The sequence below is a fragment of the Pelobates fuscus genome, chromosome 4, assembly GCF_036172605.1.
Source record: "Pelobates fuscus isolate aPelFus1 chromosome 4, aPelFus1.pri, whole genome shotgun sequence".
In the NCBI taxonomy this organism is placed as follows: domain Eukaryota; kingdom Metazoa; phylum Chordata; class Amphibia; order Anura; family Pelobatidae; genus Pelobates; species Pelobates fuscus.
Window position 1 is genome coordinate 57,938,241 of NC_086320.1, and position 15,266 is coordinate 57,953,506.

The following is a 15,266-nucleotide window of genomic DNA, read 5'->3' on the forward strand; positions in this document are numbered from 1 at the left end:
ACCTTTCATCTATTTTATAATTTTATTTCTTTTTGGGGTTTTGAATTGTGAGGAATTGGGATTCTACACATTGGTGCTGTTGCAAAAATAAGAAGTCAGATTGGAGAGTAGAAATGAAAATGTCAGATAGTGGAAATTAAGTTACAAATTAATTTATCTAAATTGTATTGAATAATGGACTGTGTATGGTAAAGTATGTTTAGTGGCTGTAGTGAATGGAGTACCCAAAATCAGCCACCTTTATGGTATACAAACAACCAGGTGGTAGGAGATGATTAAAATAAAAATGAGATTGGGAAAACTCTAGGGTCCTGGAATTAGTGCTTGAAGTTGGTTATTTATTATTTGCCATGCTGAACAATTACACGAACACTCAGGGCCGGCGCCACCTGTAAGGCGACCTAGGTCGCAACTTACCAGGGGGCGCCGGATCCCTGTCCCCGCTGCGCCTCCTCATGCTGCGCCGCCTGAGCGCTTTACCAAGACCCAGGCGGCGCAGCACTGCTGCATGGAGGGCGGCCGGGTTTGAGTGACCGGCTCCCTCCTGCCGGTCTCTCCATGTAGCGTGGCCGGGCGGCGCGGAACCCGGGACAGGAACCTCTGTTTCCTGTACCCGGCCGCCGGTGGACTGAAGGGAAGCGCTCACTAGTCACCATAATTTCTACAATTTATTGTACTGGGTATGGTGCAAGCTGTTCCCTGGCACCGACCAGTGTAAGGTTTTAATAATAGTTTGGCAACTTACCTGTAGTCCACCAGAAGCTCTTGCGAGGAGCTTATATTAGTTCCCCTGAGCTAAGCTCTGCAGGGCAAGGCTGGCTTATTAGTTGTGAGTTTCAGCTGAGCATTCTCGGCCAGTGAGCTCAGCCCAGCAACACCGGTCAAACTCAGTCCACAATGCTTCTGGGCTGCAGAACAAGAGACCACCAGTGCCCAGTTCATGAAAGTTGTCAAACACTTCTCTACTTACACTGAGGGGTTGCCAGGGGACTTTGGGCTGTAGTGGTTATGGTGCTTGGGGTGTTCCTTAAAGAAACACAGTATTTAAATATTTTTTGTTTATTTATCTCAATTTAATATACAGATTTTTAGCTTCATTCCTCACATTTTGTTTAACTTGATTCAATAAGCCATGGTTGGACACTAAAAATGTCTGAGCTCTCCTTGCCATGGAAATTCTTCACTGAAAGATTGTTCCTTTTCTCTCTCTCTCTAGAGATTGCTATAATTGTTAAGGGCCTAATATGCATATTTGATGGAACCCACTGAAACATTAAAGTGAAGACTGTTTTTAATGCATTTTCTCTGCTCTGTATCAGCTGTATGCTCCAGTCTGGCAATATTTTGTCCTACTTCGCTTGCCTATTACCACTGCTACGCCAGGATTAGTCCACACATCCACTTCAAAAACGCTAAGATTTTAGTAGTTTTTAATATATTTTAACTTCTCTAAATCTGATCTTTTGCATCAAATGAACCAAAGTTAAACGTTCTCTGTTTCTTCATGTTTACAGCAGATGGTATAAATATTTTAGATCGATATGAACAAAGAAACAGCGGGTGGCTTTACTAAGGTGTGAGACTCTGGAACCAGCAGCCCCTGTTCTAAACCATATGTGATATATAAGCGTAATTCCCGTATAATTGGTAATACCTTTGGATCTTCCTGAATTGCAGTTATTATTGATCTTATTCATTTCCTAATTCCCACCAATTGAATATATGGTTCTCCAAGAGAATTACATTGTTTATGGGGAGACTGCACAGCAAAATGAATGCTGTGGTCAAATCATAAGTGAAGATTAGACATATAGTAATTTCTTTAGAAAATATCCTACCTGCTATTTGGATAAAACATTTTAAGCATTCAGTTTTTTTTTTTTTCCAGCAGTCGATCTTTCTCCCAGTAAATAAAGAGCTTTCACATAGTTATTTGCATGTGCTCCCATAAACATGAATTGGGGTCACACATGGGATTACATTAACTGATTGTTGTAAGAGCTATGGATTCTGCATCTACTTAAAGCTTCTATGTTCTGAAAAACAGCTCATAAAGATGCAACCTGGGAGCTAAGACATGTTGGTGCCCACAATATCAGCATCGGGTGAGTATAGCTCTTCCCATGCTGCACCGTGCCATCACAACCTGATCAGCAATATCACCATATGCAAAGACCGCAGTAGGTAACAGAACTGTTTTAAATATCATAAGACAAAGTGGGGACTACTTTGTTTTATGGTAAAGACTCAATTGGACAAAATGCAGATGTGTGAGAGTGCTGAGTGTGAGGTGTGTGTGAGTGCTGTGCGTGAGAGTGCTGAGTGTGAGGTGCGTGAGAATGCTGAGTGTGAGGTGCGTGAGAATGCTGAGTGTGAGGTGCGTGAGAATGCTGAGTGTGAGGTGCGTGAGAATGCTGAGTGTGAGGTGCGTGAGAATGCTGAGTGTGAGGTGCGTGAGAATGCTGAGTGTGAGGTGCGTGAGAATGCTGAGTGTGAGGTGCGTGAGAATGCTGAGTGTGAGGTGCGTGAGAATGCTGAGTGTGAGGTGCGTGAGAGTGCTGAGTGTGAGGTGCGTGAGAGTGCTGAGTGTGAGGTGCGTGAGAGTGCTGAGTGTGAGGTGCGTGAGAGTGCTGAGTGTGAGGTGCGTGAGAGTGCTGAGTGTGAGGTGCGTGAGAGTGCTGAGTGTGAGGTGCGTGAGAGTGCTGAGTGTGAGGTGCGTGAGAGTGCTGAGTGCTGAGTGTGAGGTGCGTGAGAGTGCTGAGTGTGAGGTGCGTGAGAGTGCTGAGTGTGAGGTGCGTGAGAGTGCCGAGTGTGAGGTGCGTGAGAGTGCCGAGTGTGATGTGCGTGAGAGTGCCGAGTGTGATGTGCGTGAGAGTGCCGAGTGTGATGTGCGTGAGAGTGCCGAGTGTGATGTGCGTGAGAGTGCCGAGTGTGATGTGCGTGAGAGTGCCGAGTGTGATGTGCGTGAGAGTGCCGAGTGTGATGTGCGTGAGAGTGCCGAGTGTGATGTGCGTGAGAGTGCCGAGTGTGATGTGCGTGAGAGTGCCGAGTGTGATGTGCGTGAGAGTGCCGAGTGTGATGTGCGTGAGAGTGCCGAGTGTGATGTGCGTGAGAGTGCCGAGTGTGATGTGCGTGAGAGTGCCGAGTGTGATGTGCGTGAGAGTGCCGAGTGTGATATGTGTGTGAGAGTGCTGTATAAATGTTAGAATGGATTTTGTGTGTTTGGGGGGGTAAATAAACAAATAAAATAACAGGCACTATGTCCCCTCTCCCTTCTTACCTTTAGCCTGGGAGGGGGGGACCGGCACGCTGATACCTGGGACTGGGAGGCGGGGTGGCAATGTTCCCTGGTGGTCCTAGTGGTGCATGAACTCTAGCCTGCGGGCTAGAGTTCACTCTCGCGAGATCCGGTCGTTGCCATGGCAACGCTCCGGATCTCGCAAGAGGAACCCGGCAGAGCTGCAAGTTAGAGCACCGCCGGGTCGTCTCTCCCCGCTGGCGACCGCATTTGACAGCATGTGGGCCGGTGAGAGAGATCTTTGATCTCCCCACCGGCCCTCCATGGAATACAGCAGGGCTGGTGCTAGGATAGTGCCGGCCCTGCATAGACTGGCAGGGGAGATCCTGGGACCTCCCCTGCCGGCCTCGACCCATGGCCACCACGGCCCACAGTGTGCCCGATGGCCAGTCCGGGCCTGCTGATGATCCACTCTTTTTAAATAAGTTTAACAAAACCTGTAAGCCTCTATTATCTACTAGGTGCTAACATTCTGGGTAGAGGGCTTCCTTCATCCCAGATGGAGCAGGCGATCATCTGAAGCTGATATTTTGCGAAGCAGCACATGCTGACACATGAAGTGTTGAGGAAAGCGTTAAAATGGAATGTTTGTTTTCCTGAATGTGGTAATTAACCTATGGCATGCCAACTATTATAGACTAGATTCCCCTAATACTCTGCCAGCCCTCATCTGAACCAGCATCATGGCAACAGCATTGCCACAACAGCTGGCTTTGAAAAAGGTTAGCAATCTGCTCTAGATGACTGTCTTCTTTCGGCCTCTGTGCCTTTTATCTTATGTGCTTTATCCTGTTTTTGTTTTATAATGAGGCTGATATAGGCTGTCAGACTTCATTATGTGTTATGCCTAATATAGTAAATCTTTTAAACTACAATGACAAAATGAGAGCTCTATCTTTTCAGACAGGCGTTCACATTATAAGGTACCATGGGAAAACATTATTTCTGCCATCAAATCACAGCTCAACAATTTATATCATTCAGATTTTCTACATCACTGGTTCCTTCTTTATTTGGAAGCCGGGAAGTTTTTGTATGAATGCGAACTGCATTACAACTTTTAGGTTACATTCTAATGAGATTACAGATAAATCCCCATGTATGTAGGTTGCTATGCCTTATAATGGATGGTAAGAATGTTTGCCTAATTGCAGTTGCTTATCGCTTTTAAATACCCAGTGTTCTGAAAATGGCACTAAGTATAACACATGAGCATGTTTTATATCATTGCCAAAACCTAGGGTGTCAAACTGCCCCCCTTCCCAGGCCATCTAGCAGTACAACTCCCATAATTGTCAGCATATCCGTAATGAAGTGTGGGGGTTGCAGTACAGTGTCCTATGTGACAGCTGTTCCACTCCTGTGGTCAAGTCCTGCAGACTCCTTCGTGAATGAAGCATATTTTGAGATTACTTACCAATTTTAGGTGTGGGTGATGAGGTATGACTTTGTGATATGGCATAAATTCATTATAAAGTAGGGAGGCATTGGCATAAATACATGTTTAATAAGGGTGGCAATAAATTCAAATAAAGGTTGGTTTGTGGGGGAATAAACCGGTATATCGAGGATCACATACATTAACGATTTATACAGGTACAATTTATACAGGCTCTTGAAGTAGCAGCTTCTTGTATTACTAGTTGTAACTGGCTGAGCCACACACAGTAAATATCACTGTTCACATGAGTCTGTGAATCTTTTGAGATATCGTCCATTTGTGCGTGTCTGTCTGCGATACAATGGGCTGTTACAAATGGAAACTTAAATAAATAAATAAAAACTGTAGCCTTTCTGCCGTCATTAAATCCGCAGATTGTGTCAATATAATAATCAGATCTAAAACAGGAGGGGTGAGAAAGGATATCAAGAAAATGTGTCTCTCAGGTTTTAAACTGGATCTACGTTTCCTTTACCACTTTAACAATAGCACGTCTCTTGTAGATGAACCAGCTTGTGAAGGTCTTAGCTGTCATACTTAGTGTCGTACCTTCTTCCAAATATCCTAAATCTTCCCTATTTACTTTCTTAGTAGCACACATACTCCATCCTTACCTGAACTGACGGCTTAAACATTATTCGTCACAATTGTCAGACAATTTAATATCATTATAGCCCTGACAAGGTATCTACTATACAAATATTAACTTCATTCTCTAGTCTCTTCCTGTCATTTGCACCGGTTGGTTGACAGATTTAAGTTCGTACAGGATCACAGCTTTCACATGGATTCACCTCACCAGTTAATTTTATGATAAACCAGTATTTGAATATATACGGTACTGTAATATAAACTTGGATATCTTGTTAGTATTTCTGCCTATAGATAACCAGCAAATCATATATTATAAGTTTTATAAATCATGTACTCATTGACTTTGTCGCGTTTAACATAGGTTAGTTATGTAATGGTAAGAAGTGGTCTATAATTTGTTCTATGTGAATAGTGCTCACAGACAAATGGATGTCTACTTTATATACAGGCAGAAATATCTCCCTTCCATTGGCCAATACAAAGTCAACTCCTTTATTGTGAAAAGGAACGGTCTTGAACTTACAGTATTGAAAAAAATATTTAAATACCTATAACATTTATTTTTCTCATGTTTTTATTTGTTGTGATGTTTTTTTTGTTTTTTTTTTTTGTAAATATAACAAATGTTTAGCAATTTACATCATAAACTAGTTCTGTTTTGTCATATGGTACTAAAATAGTTTGACAAATTACTCTGGCACAGTGGCAGGGAACCCCTGGCACCATAACTACTATGGTGTAGTGGTATTGGTGCATGAAGGGATCCTTTAATAAATATATATATAGTGAGTGAGTGAAGAAACCTATAAACCTATATAATGTGTATCCGTTGTCATCCCCCTTTTCTCATGAGGTGAGGTGGAGATAATGTAACACGATAGTTAAAATGTTATCACTGTAAATCAATAGAGCAGGTATTAGGAAGCACTTCCAACACACACAGCTGCACAGAACCATTCCTTATCTCCTCTAATGTACTTTTAAATGACAGCTCGAAATGCTTTCAGACACCACAAGTATTTTTCCAATAGCAGTTCAGACGTTTAATTGTATTACAATGGAAGCAGATTGACAACAAGGGATTATTTATTTATTTTAATGCTAGGTATAAATGATTCATATATAAATCACGTATTGCATGTGATTACCGCGTGATTACCTGCGTAACTTTCTTCATTTCATTTTCTAGTTTGCTAGTTAGGTAACCATGTGTTTTCATTGACGTGGCCAAGTGACAGGTCTGTGTCACGAGTTTGATTTCATGAACTAGAAGTTTAGAAACTGGGTATGAAACAAATTGCAAGTTATAAACACTTTTCTGCAAACTAATCTCAAAGCATATTTTTCATAGTTTGTCCCCATGCCATTGTCGATAATTTTGCTGTGGAGCTCTGTAATGGACTCAGACACACCAGTCTGAGCTTCTAGAACACGCGATAGGTCTGCGTCATACTTATAGTCTCTTCTATCTATAATTCTGATGATTTACATATATGATTGAGGAAACTGTAGTAGTGGATGAGACCCTCCTTTTATCATGTTGTGCAATGATGGCTAACCTTGTGTACTTCATTCCTTTGGACTACATTTTCCATAGTGTTCCAGATGTAGTCCAAAACAGCTGGAGTGTCAGAAGATTAGGGTTTTCTCTAAATTGGGACTTGTCGGGAATTACAAGCATAATCGTTGGCTTTGGGACTTTTTCGAATCCGGCTATTTTATCCTGAAATGTAGAATTCACCTGGAATTCCCAACAATTCACACACTAGCGACTTACCCTAAAGATTGATCACTGCTGCAGTCTACTTATCAGCTTTAAAACGAGACTTTAGTTTTAACTCTGCTTGATAAACCTCGTACCCAGCTCTGTGCGCTCGTATAATTCTGCAATGATAGACCTTCCTATAAGGAAGTCTTGGCTGTCTGTATAAACATACTAGATTTTAACACCTTTATTGCCAGACTTGGATACAATAATAGCAGTCTTTAGACAACACCAGTCCCTACCTAGCATAGTTGGAAAAATGGTTTTATAAAAATGTGTTTTAACTGTCCTCATGTCCAAATGTGGTTTTGTCATTGGGAGTAAATTAGACGGTCTGTTTAACATCCTATGCTAATGAGCTGTTTCGCTGAAAGACCCTAATACTTGTTAGCCGTCGCTTGGCATCTTGATACAGAATATAAATGCCAATATGGTATCAAATATGAGCGGAAAGCTAAATTGCATTTGTGTTTTACAAACCAGATTGCAAGTAGCCTGCAGGAAATGAAGCAGGATTTCAATAGATAAACTGAGATAAAAGCAATTGGAGCTAATTGGTGATTTAAGATTGCTGTAGTTTCTTTTGCTCGGGAAGATTGCATGAAAGTGTGTGAGGTAATAAAGATTGAAATAGAAAGTGACTGCATCGTTTGTCTAGCCCCAGTACGTCCTCGCTACAAGCAAGAACACACAATTAGTATGTAGACTGCATGTGAATCACCTGTGTTGCGGTATGCAAGTAATGAAAATGGGTGTAATCTACCGCTACTTTATATTGCTGGCCAAGGCTTTATGCTGAAATATTTTAGGTGACCTTCACATTCCAAAATTAATTTATGTAGTTGAAAGTGACGTTTAGAACAAAACCGACACAGTGGGTATTTGACTTCAAAAGGGACACTTGGCAATCATGGTAACACATATCTCCCAGCAGATATTGAACTACAAATCCCATATATTAAAAAGCTGGAGAGGGTGGGAATAGTTCTTTAAAAAAATCCTTGTATGTACCCACTGCCTCCATTTAACTATGGATGTGATATTTATTATTTGTATATTCACCTATATACGCAGAATCTTCTCTACTGTTTCAGTAGGAATTGCTCACAAGGTTGCGCTATCTATGTTGCCGATGATATTCTCCTGTATGTTTCTAAACCCTCCAGTCATTTCCCAGCTGTTATTTCAGCAGTTTGGGGTTATGGGGCAGTCACTGGAATCCATCTCAATCTGTCAAAGTCCAATGCACTGATCTTTGGACCTCCTCATTGTAACATCTCATTTTCTTTTCTCATTACTCTTTAAATCATAAAATCACATAAATTATCTGGGTATATTAATACCACAGATTCTCTCCTAATTATGTTAGATCAACATAAGTTAACAATCCAACACACAGAGCATCGGTTGGATAAATTGAATTTCCTAACCTTGTCCATCTAAGGCAGAAAAATGTCTTCTCAAATCTATTTAAATTTGTGGTTATTTTAACTATTGCAAATATTACTCCTTATGTTCTCTGAAAGTGAAAAGGAAAGAATCAGTTTCTTATTCACCAAATTGCTTTGGAAAGGGAAACCCAATTGCATGGCACTTTTTCTGTTTGCAACAACCTAAATTTAAACCTTGAGATGAGCCTCTTAAAGGGTCATTAAAGGCACCCAGACCACTTCAGCACATTCAAGTGGTCTGGGTGCACTGTCCCAGGTCCCTTAACCCTGCAGGGGTAATTATTGCGTTTTTTTTTTTTTAATAAACTGCAATAATTACCTTGGATGGATAACTCTACCTCTAGTGGCAGTCTACCAGACAGCCACTAGAAAGACTTCCAGGTTGTTAGGTGACTTTTGGTCGCTATTCATGAGGACATCCAGCGTCAGCCAAAACCCCATACTTTCCTATGGGGAAAGTCCTAATGCAAGCACATGGGCATTAGGTCCTCCCTGCCAACTGACGGTGGGAGAGGAGCGGAGGCAGAGCCTGAACCAGCACCGAGGGAAATCAGCACTGGAATCGGGTAGCTGATGGGAGGAGTGGGGGGGGGGTTTGCAAAGAAGGGGGGTGCTATATGAAGCTATAGTGCCAGGAAAACAACTTTGTTTTCCTGGCACTACAGTTTCCCTTAAAATAAAAAAAGTATTGCATCTAAACATACACATTCACTGGCTTGAAATAGATCACAGGATTTTCCTGTTACTCCTATTAACACAGACACCACATTGACACACGCCTAATAAAGACCTACCAAGCAATGCTATGCAAAATCACCTATTCTTTTCTACTACCTTGACATTGAGAATACCTCAATAACTGTACTACTATCAAAAGGGTGACTTTCCCGGTATCATTGTCATAATGTTTCCAAAATTATAATAATTTTAGTCTGAATCAGTACTGGATTTGAGCTAGGATATGTAGACTAATAAGTTCATTATTTATTTTGAATAAAGTGCCAGCAGATTTGGAAGCTCTGTACGTTATACCTGGGTTCTGGGCAAATTGATGTTTAGTGAACAATACATAATTTAATCTAAGGCAAAGAAAAGTTTTTGTTTTTTTCTACAGTAAGAACTATACGGATATGGAATTCTCTGCCTGAAGAGGTGATTTTATCAGAGTCCATACAGATGTTTAAACTGCAATTGGATAAATACTTCCAAAATCATAACTGGGATATAATTTCTAATTAGAGGGGTAATAGCTGCTTGATCCAAGGAGACATCTGACTGCTATTTTGGGGTCAAGAAGGAATTTTTTCCTAGTTTGTTGCAAAATTGCAAGCACTTCAGACTGGGTTTTTTGCCTTCTTTTGGATCAAAAGCAAAAACAGTTGCGAGGAAGGCTGAACTTGATGGACACAAGTCTCTTTTCAGCTATGTAACTATGTAACATAAAGGTTAACATAACTAACACAATAGCATAGTAGGATGTAGGATGTAGGTCGGTGGTCTTCAAGTTTAGATCCTAGAGCATTCTTTTATATGTTCTCTAGCCAGTTTGAAAATGTGTCTCCTGTGCTTAGTTACCCTGTTAATGTAATGAGGTCTGCGGTGTGTAATATACGAATGATAAGGTGTCTGACCTAAATGGTAGGAAGCTGTTTTACATAACTGTGTGATATACATTATTCAATCTGAATTAATACATGGGTTTAGCTAAGGACACACATTTTCTGCAGAGGATAAAGAGGAGATTTTGAACACCCTCAACAACCTGTCCTTTCTTTCATTGTGTCATTTGTTCAGCCTACAGATCTGTTCAGGGGAGTTTTGAAAAAGCCTTCATTTGTCAACGACTTTGGTCTGTGTAACACTTTTTACAATTTTTTTTTTTTTTTTAAATCTTTTTAGTTTAGACAAGGTAGAAGTCATCTTAAAAGAGCGTTTGAAGATCAAATAATCGCACAGTTTTCTAGGTCCCTGGAAAATGTAAAAGCAGAATGTGTTCTATATTTGGAACCTCTGAACTGCAGTGACAGCGTGGCAAGCATAGATTTAGACTTTTCAAAGCCTTTTCTGCTTCCGTTTTTGACATTTTTTAGCACATTGTCCTTCAGTTTATAAATCTTTTTCTACACAGTCGTGCATACATCTATCGTCACACTTGTTTAGTTTTGTCTCAAAATTGTTGACCGCAACGTTTTTGTATACATTTTGTCCGAGCTGCAGCTAATAATTGTGTTGATTTGTTTTAAAGCTGTTAATCCAAGCATACGTTTTGTGTCCTTTTCTGTTTTGATTATCTGTTCATTTTATATAGACAAAGAGGGGTGCTTTAATTTTAGGGGTGTGCGTGTGAGTTTAGTGGACTTACTAATAGTAATTTATTCAACTAGAATTTAATATAAAACAAGAACAGTATGCCTTATATAAACAAAACAAACTTATTTGTAAACACAATTATTGTAGTTTATAGACACATTACAATAGTATTATTGCTGTGGAGCTCTGGTATTCGTTTGTAGACACTAAGAACAACACAATACTAAGCACTCACAATAGAGGACAGAAGGATTTGGGTCCAAAATACAGACTGTCCCTCCTAATTATGGACACTTGGGAGGTCTGTTTTAATAACAATAAGAGGTGTTCAGCAGGGCATGTTTTGTAACGTCAGGCCATAGCCATGCACTTTACATGTGACATTGTGTTTTAGATCCCACAATTACAGGTCAATTATGTATAAAGGCATTTTGTAGCCTTAATACATATGAATTATGCTGTAAAAGTGTAGACTGATTTTCTGTAATAGACAAAAGAAAACCATTTAGTAAGCCTGCAGTGAATGTCGTCTCTCTGAACAGACCTGGCAGGTGTGTTTAATGGGAGATTGGGAGTTATAAAATAAACACTATGATATTACTAAAACCCTAAGGTATCATTAATCTCTATGGATGCAGTTTAGATACACCAAATATTTATGTCATGGAATTCTACAGGAAATCTTAAACAGGAAAAGGCTGCAATAAACCTAACTTTATTCTTACATGCTTCAATCAAAAAGCGTCATAAGATTCTTGTGAAATGCTCACGGGGGCAGCCAAACTCATAAATAATAGAATGATTTTCTGGAGAGCAACACAGTTTAAGGTGGTTGTTAAGGAGCGAATACGGACAATGACCTGTGAACTGGTTATTGTTTGCGTTATTCATGTACTTTAGAATTTCGAAGAACGTCTAGTGAGGGAATGTCATTTCGGTAATGCACTTTAGGACTTGCGTTTTATTTTTTCTTAACACCAATGGATGGGTAAAACCTGAAAAAGTTATGTCAGTGGGTACTTATCGTTGTAAACTGCAGACAGAAACCAAAACCTACTGTCCTGGTTTAACATCTGTCAGAAGAATGCTGTTATTATTTAAACCCCTTACGTAATGTATCCAGCTCTACTGAATGTGTTGACACTGCATTGATAAACTATACTCCTGAGTCATGGTTCAGAATGTGCTTACCATTTATTCTTCCATTTTATTAATAGTTGGTCAGGGAGTTCCTCTTATCTCTTAACACAGATATACTGAATTTTAAACTTTTTGTGTCATCAATGGTGCATCTTCGATATTCACAATGTCTTTTGAAAAGAATGTTAATTTTCTGCATTAAGGGTAAATATTTGTACTATAAAATCAATCGTAACGTGCTTGTTGTTGAAGTATTCAAAATATATGCGATTTTCCAGTTCATTGCTAATTCATGTTTTTGGTTTTATTTTGCCTCCAGTTGAGGAATCTGAGCTTTGAAGAACTGCAGATGAGATTGAAAGCTCTTGACCCCATGATGGAACGGGAGATTGAAGAGCTCAGGCAGAGGTACACTGCAAAGAGACAACCCATCCTTGATGCGATGGATGCTAAGAAACGAAGGCAGCAGAACTTCTAAAGGGAGCTTTTCTGTCATCGAGAGGGCTTTTCTTCCCATGGGGACCCATGGAGTCTAGGAACTCCTAATGGAAAACTGTGGCTCCGACCACCAAATATCATTGCTGGTTCTTTTTCAAAATCAGAAAATAAGTGAGAAAACTTTTAATTTCTCCAGGCATCTTTTACAAGTCCACATGCAACCAGACCTGTGTGATGATGTGTTCCTTCTTTGTGAACTTCAAAGCTCTTTGGAATGGGGGCACAAGTTTCAATTTGTGGCCCTGTATGTAACCTTTCCTTGTTTAACCACTTTTTTTGAATGATTAGACAATGTTGGTCCTCCAACCTTTGTGTTCTTTACAAGTTGAGCCTCAGGTGCCCTCCTTGAAAACAATTTGCAAGTAGTTATACAACTCAAAATTGTTGTCTATAGAGAAGGCTTGTTACATGGGTAATTCCCTGTTTTACATGCGTATGGTTTATTTATGGGTTTAAAGAAAACAGAATGTGGTTTTGCTGTACTGTCATATGATAGGCACATTAGTGCCTTGGTAAATCTAAATTTGCCTTAGAGTTACACGCACCTATTTATTCCTTAATATGTGACGCACATTTTGAGACCAAACAGCATTTTGTTACTGCTACACTTCTTGAATCTAAATTAATGCTTGTCATGTTTACCAATGGTAAATGTAGGCATTCTTTTCACACTGTTGTTTTTTTTTTTGTTTTTTTTTATTGTGCATTTTTATGTTTAGAATCATACGTCCTCTATTAGTAAAGTTTGTATGAAGATTCTAACAATTTTCACAAGCATTCCACCCCGATACCAGAGACTTGCCCTTTGCTACTTTGCGTGCTTTTACATCCTTTTCAAGGCTGTTTTAGGTTTAGTATTCAGTCAGCTGTTGGGTCATTAGTACAAACGTTTTTGGGCTATAATTTGTAAAATCGAGATCCACAAAACCTTTTGCACAGTTTTAAGGCTTTATTTCCCTGCTAAAGACAGTCTACATCAGTATTCCCTCTAAGCATTTTGTGAGCGTTGCACCAACCCCACTTTGGACCCTTTTAATAAAGGTTACTTTATTAACTGCTTATCATGATCACTAAGAAGTGTTTAGAGGGAAAGCTGATTTGGTCTGCCGTGTTTTCCGTAAGATAAGCAAATCCTGATCCCTTGAGGTCTACATACAGAAAAAAACAAAAAGTTCTCTTGGTTTGTCGGATACTCAAGCCAAGGTTTTATTCTGGCCAAGAGAATTTCTTACACATCATGTTTGAGAATTGCAGTTTTCTATAGCGACCTAAGGTAATGACAAAAGCCATAAAAGGGACATGAGGCCATCGCCCTTTCTCTATCGGGCAAAAAAAATTGATTGCAGTGCGATATGGCTATCAGAATGTATCCGTTTATATTTGGGGTTTTGTAAATATATAATGATTCCAAACTATCTAAGAACAAAGAGTTGCAGCTTCAGATGGATTGCCTCTGTGTACTGCCATTAATATGATGCATCTTAAATTTCTGCAGAGCCAGATCCCAGTAAAGACATTTTGCACTAGTCGTGTCGGGGCACTGCAAGTCATATTTATTTAATCACTAGCCTAAAGTCTACAGACTTTTTATATGTAGCAGTTCAGTTTTATTTAAAACAAGTCTTTAAAGGGACACTTCCTGGTGGATTTAAAACCGGTTATATGCTTTATGGAGAGAATACATTTAAAAAAACAACACCTAGCAATCTCCCATTTATGTAGTTGCTTAAATCTTCTAACAGAAGTTGCAATTCCGGTTCCTGGAGTGTCCCCTTGATGAAGGTATTTCCTTTAAAGGAAAAAAAAAACCCCATTTGATTCTTCATTTTTAATTTCTTTTCCTTGTAGAATACGTATTCTCTCCCCTTCTTCAATACCATACAAGAGTACTTTGTTCAAGATTTAAGTGCTCTTATAAATGTATATTTGCACTGATATCTATTAGGTAAACCATCCTCTAGTACAGATCTAGCTTAGCCTCTGACATTTGCTGAATGTGATCACTAAAAATATAATCAGCAAAAACTGCTGAATGAAGGAATCTGCTCATTATCTGCATTCAGACGTGTGTGTCAAGACTATATTAATGTTTAATACTCACTCTTTGGATCTTTCACCAAAACAACATTTACAGTGTGAGTGCAGATAATAGAGCGATCTCGGCATTGTAACTGATAAATTGAACATTGATTTAAAAAAAAAAAAGAGAGATCTCAAAGTTAGCTCCACCTTTTTTGGTGACTCGCTCATGCAGCGCCTTGCAGGTAAATCGTTTTTTTCACGTCGTACTGCTTTGCACGTAGTGCTGTGTGGTAAAGGCACAGTAAAGGTGACATACCATATCTAGAACTCTCTTGGTCTTTACATTCACTTCAATGCTTCAAGCTCAGTTTATTGGATCGTATAATGCCCTCTGCATTTACACTGAAAAAATATAGTTTACGTGTATTTGAAGGTTTTGTGAAGCAGCACAAATCTATTCCCATGCCTTTGAGTTCAGAGCAGCACTTCACATAGAAATGCAGTTGTTTTTTTTGCTTTCTCTGGCCTGCCTCCTCTAACTTCACTATTTCAAGGAATAAACCAGCTATCAATGGAAAAGTAAGTGGGTCAGAGCACATGAGTCATTAGTGCTCACAATCTTATCCTTGTAGTGACTACAGACTGGGTTCACAGGCTTTAGTGCTACGAAATGACAGTCATCACGCCAGCCTCTATTATAAGTTTTACCAGGAAGATTACTTTATAACATCATGTCTATGTAGATGC

General features: G+C 39.7%; 1 protein-coding gene across 1 annotated transcript in view; it reads left to right on the top strand.

Moving 5' to 3' along the window:
- Positions 1-14,193, top strand: part of STK3 (serine/threonine kinase 3) — a 219,529-nt gene extending 205,336 nt beyond the window's left edge. The window contains exon 11 of the mRNA XM_063451213.1: positions 12,319-14,193. Coding sequence (XP_063307283.1) covers positions 12,319-12,477 — 159 coding nt within the window. The 3' untranslated portion in view covers positions 12,478-14,193. The remainder of the gene's footprint in view (positions 1-12,318) is intronic.
- Positions 14,194-15,266: the final 1,073 nt, after the last annotated feature.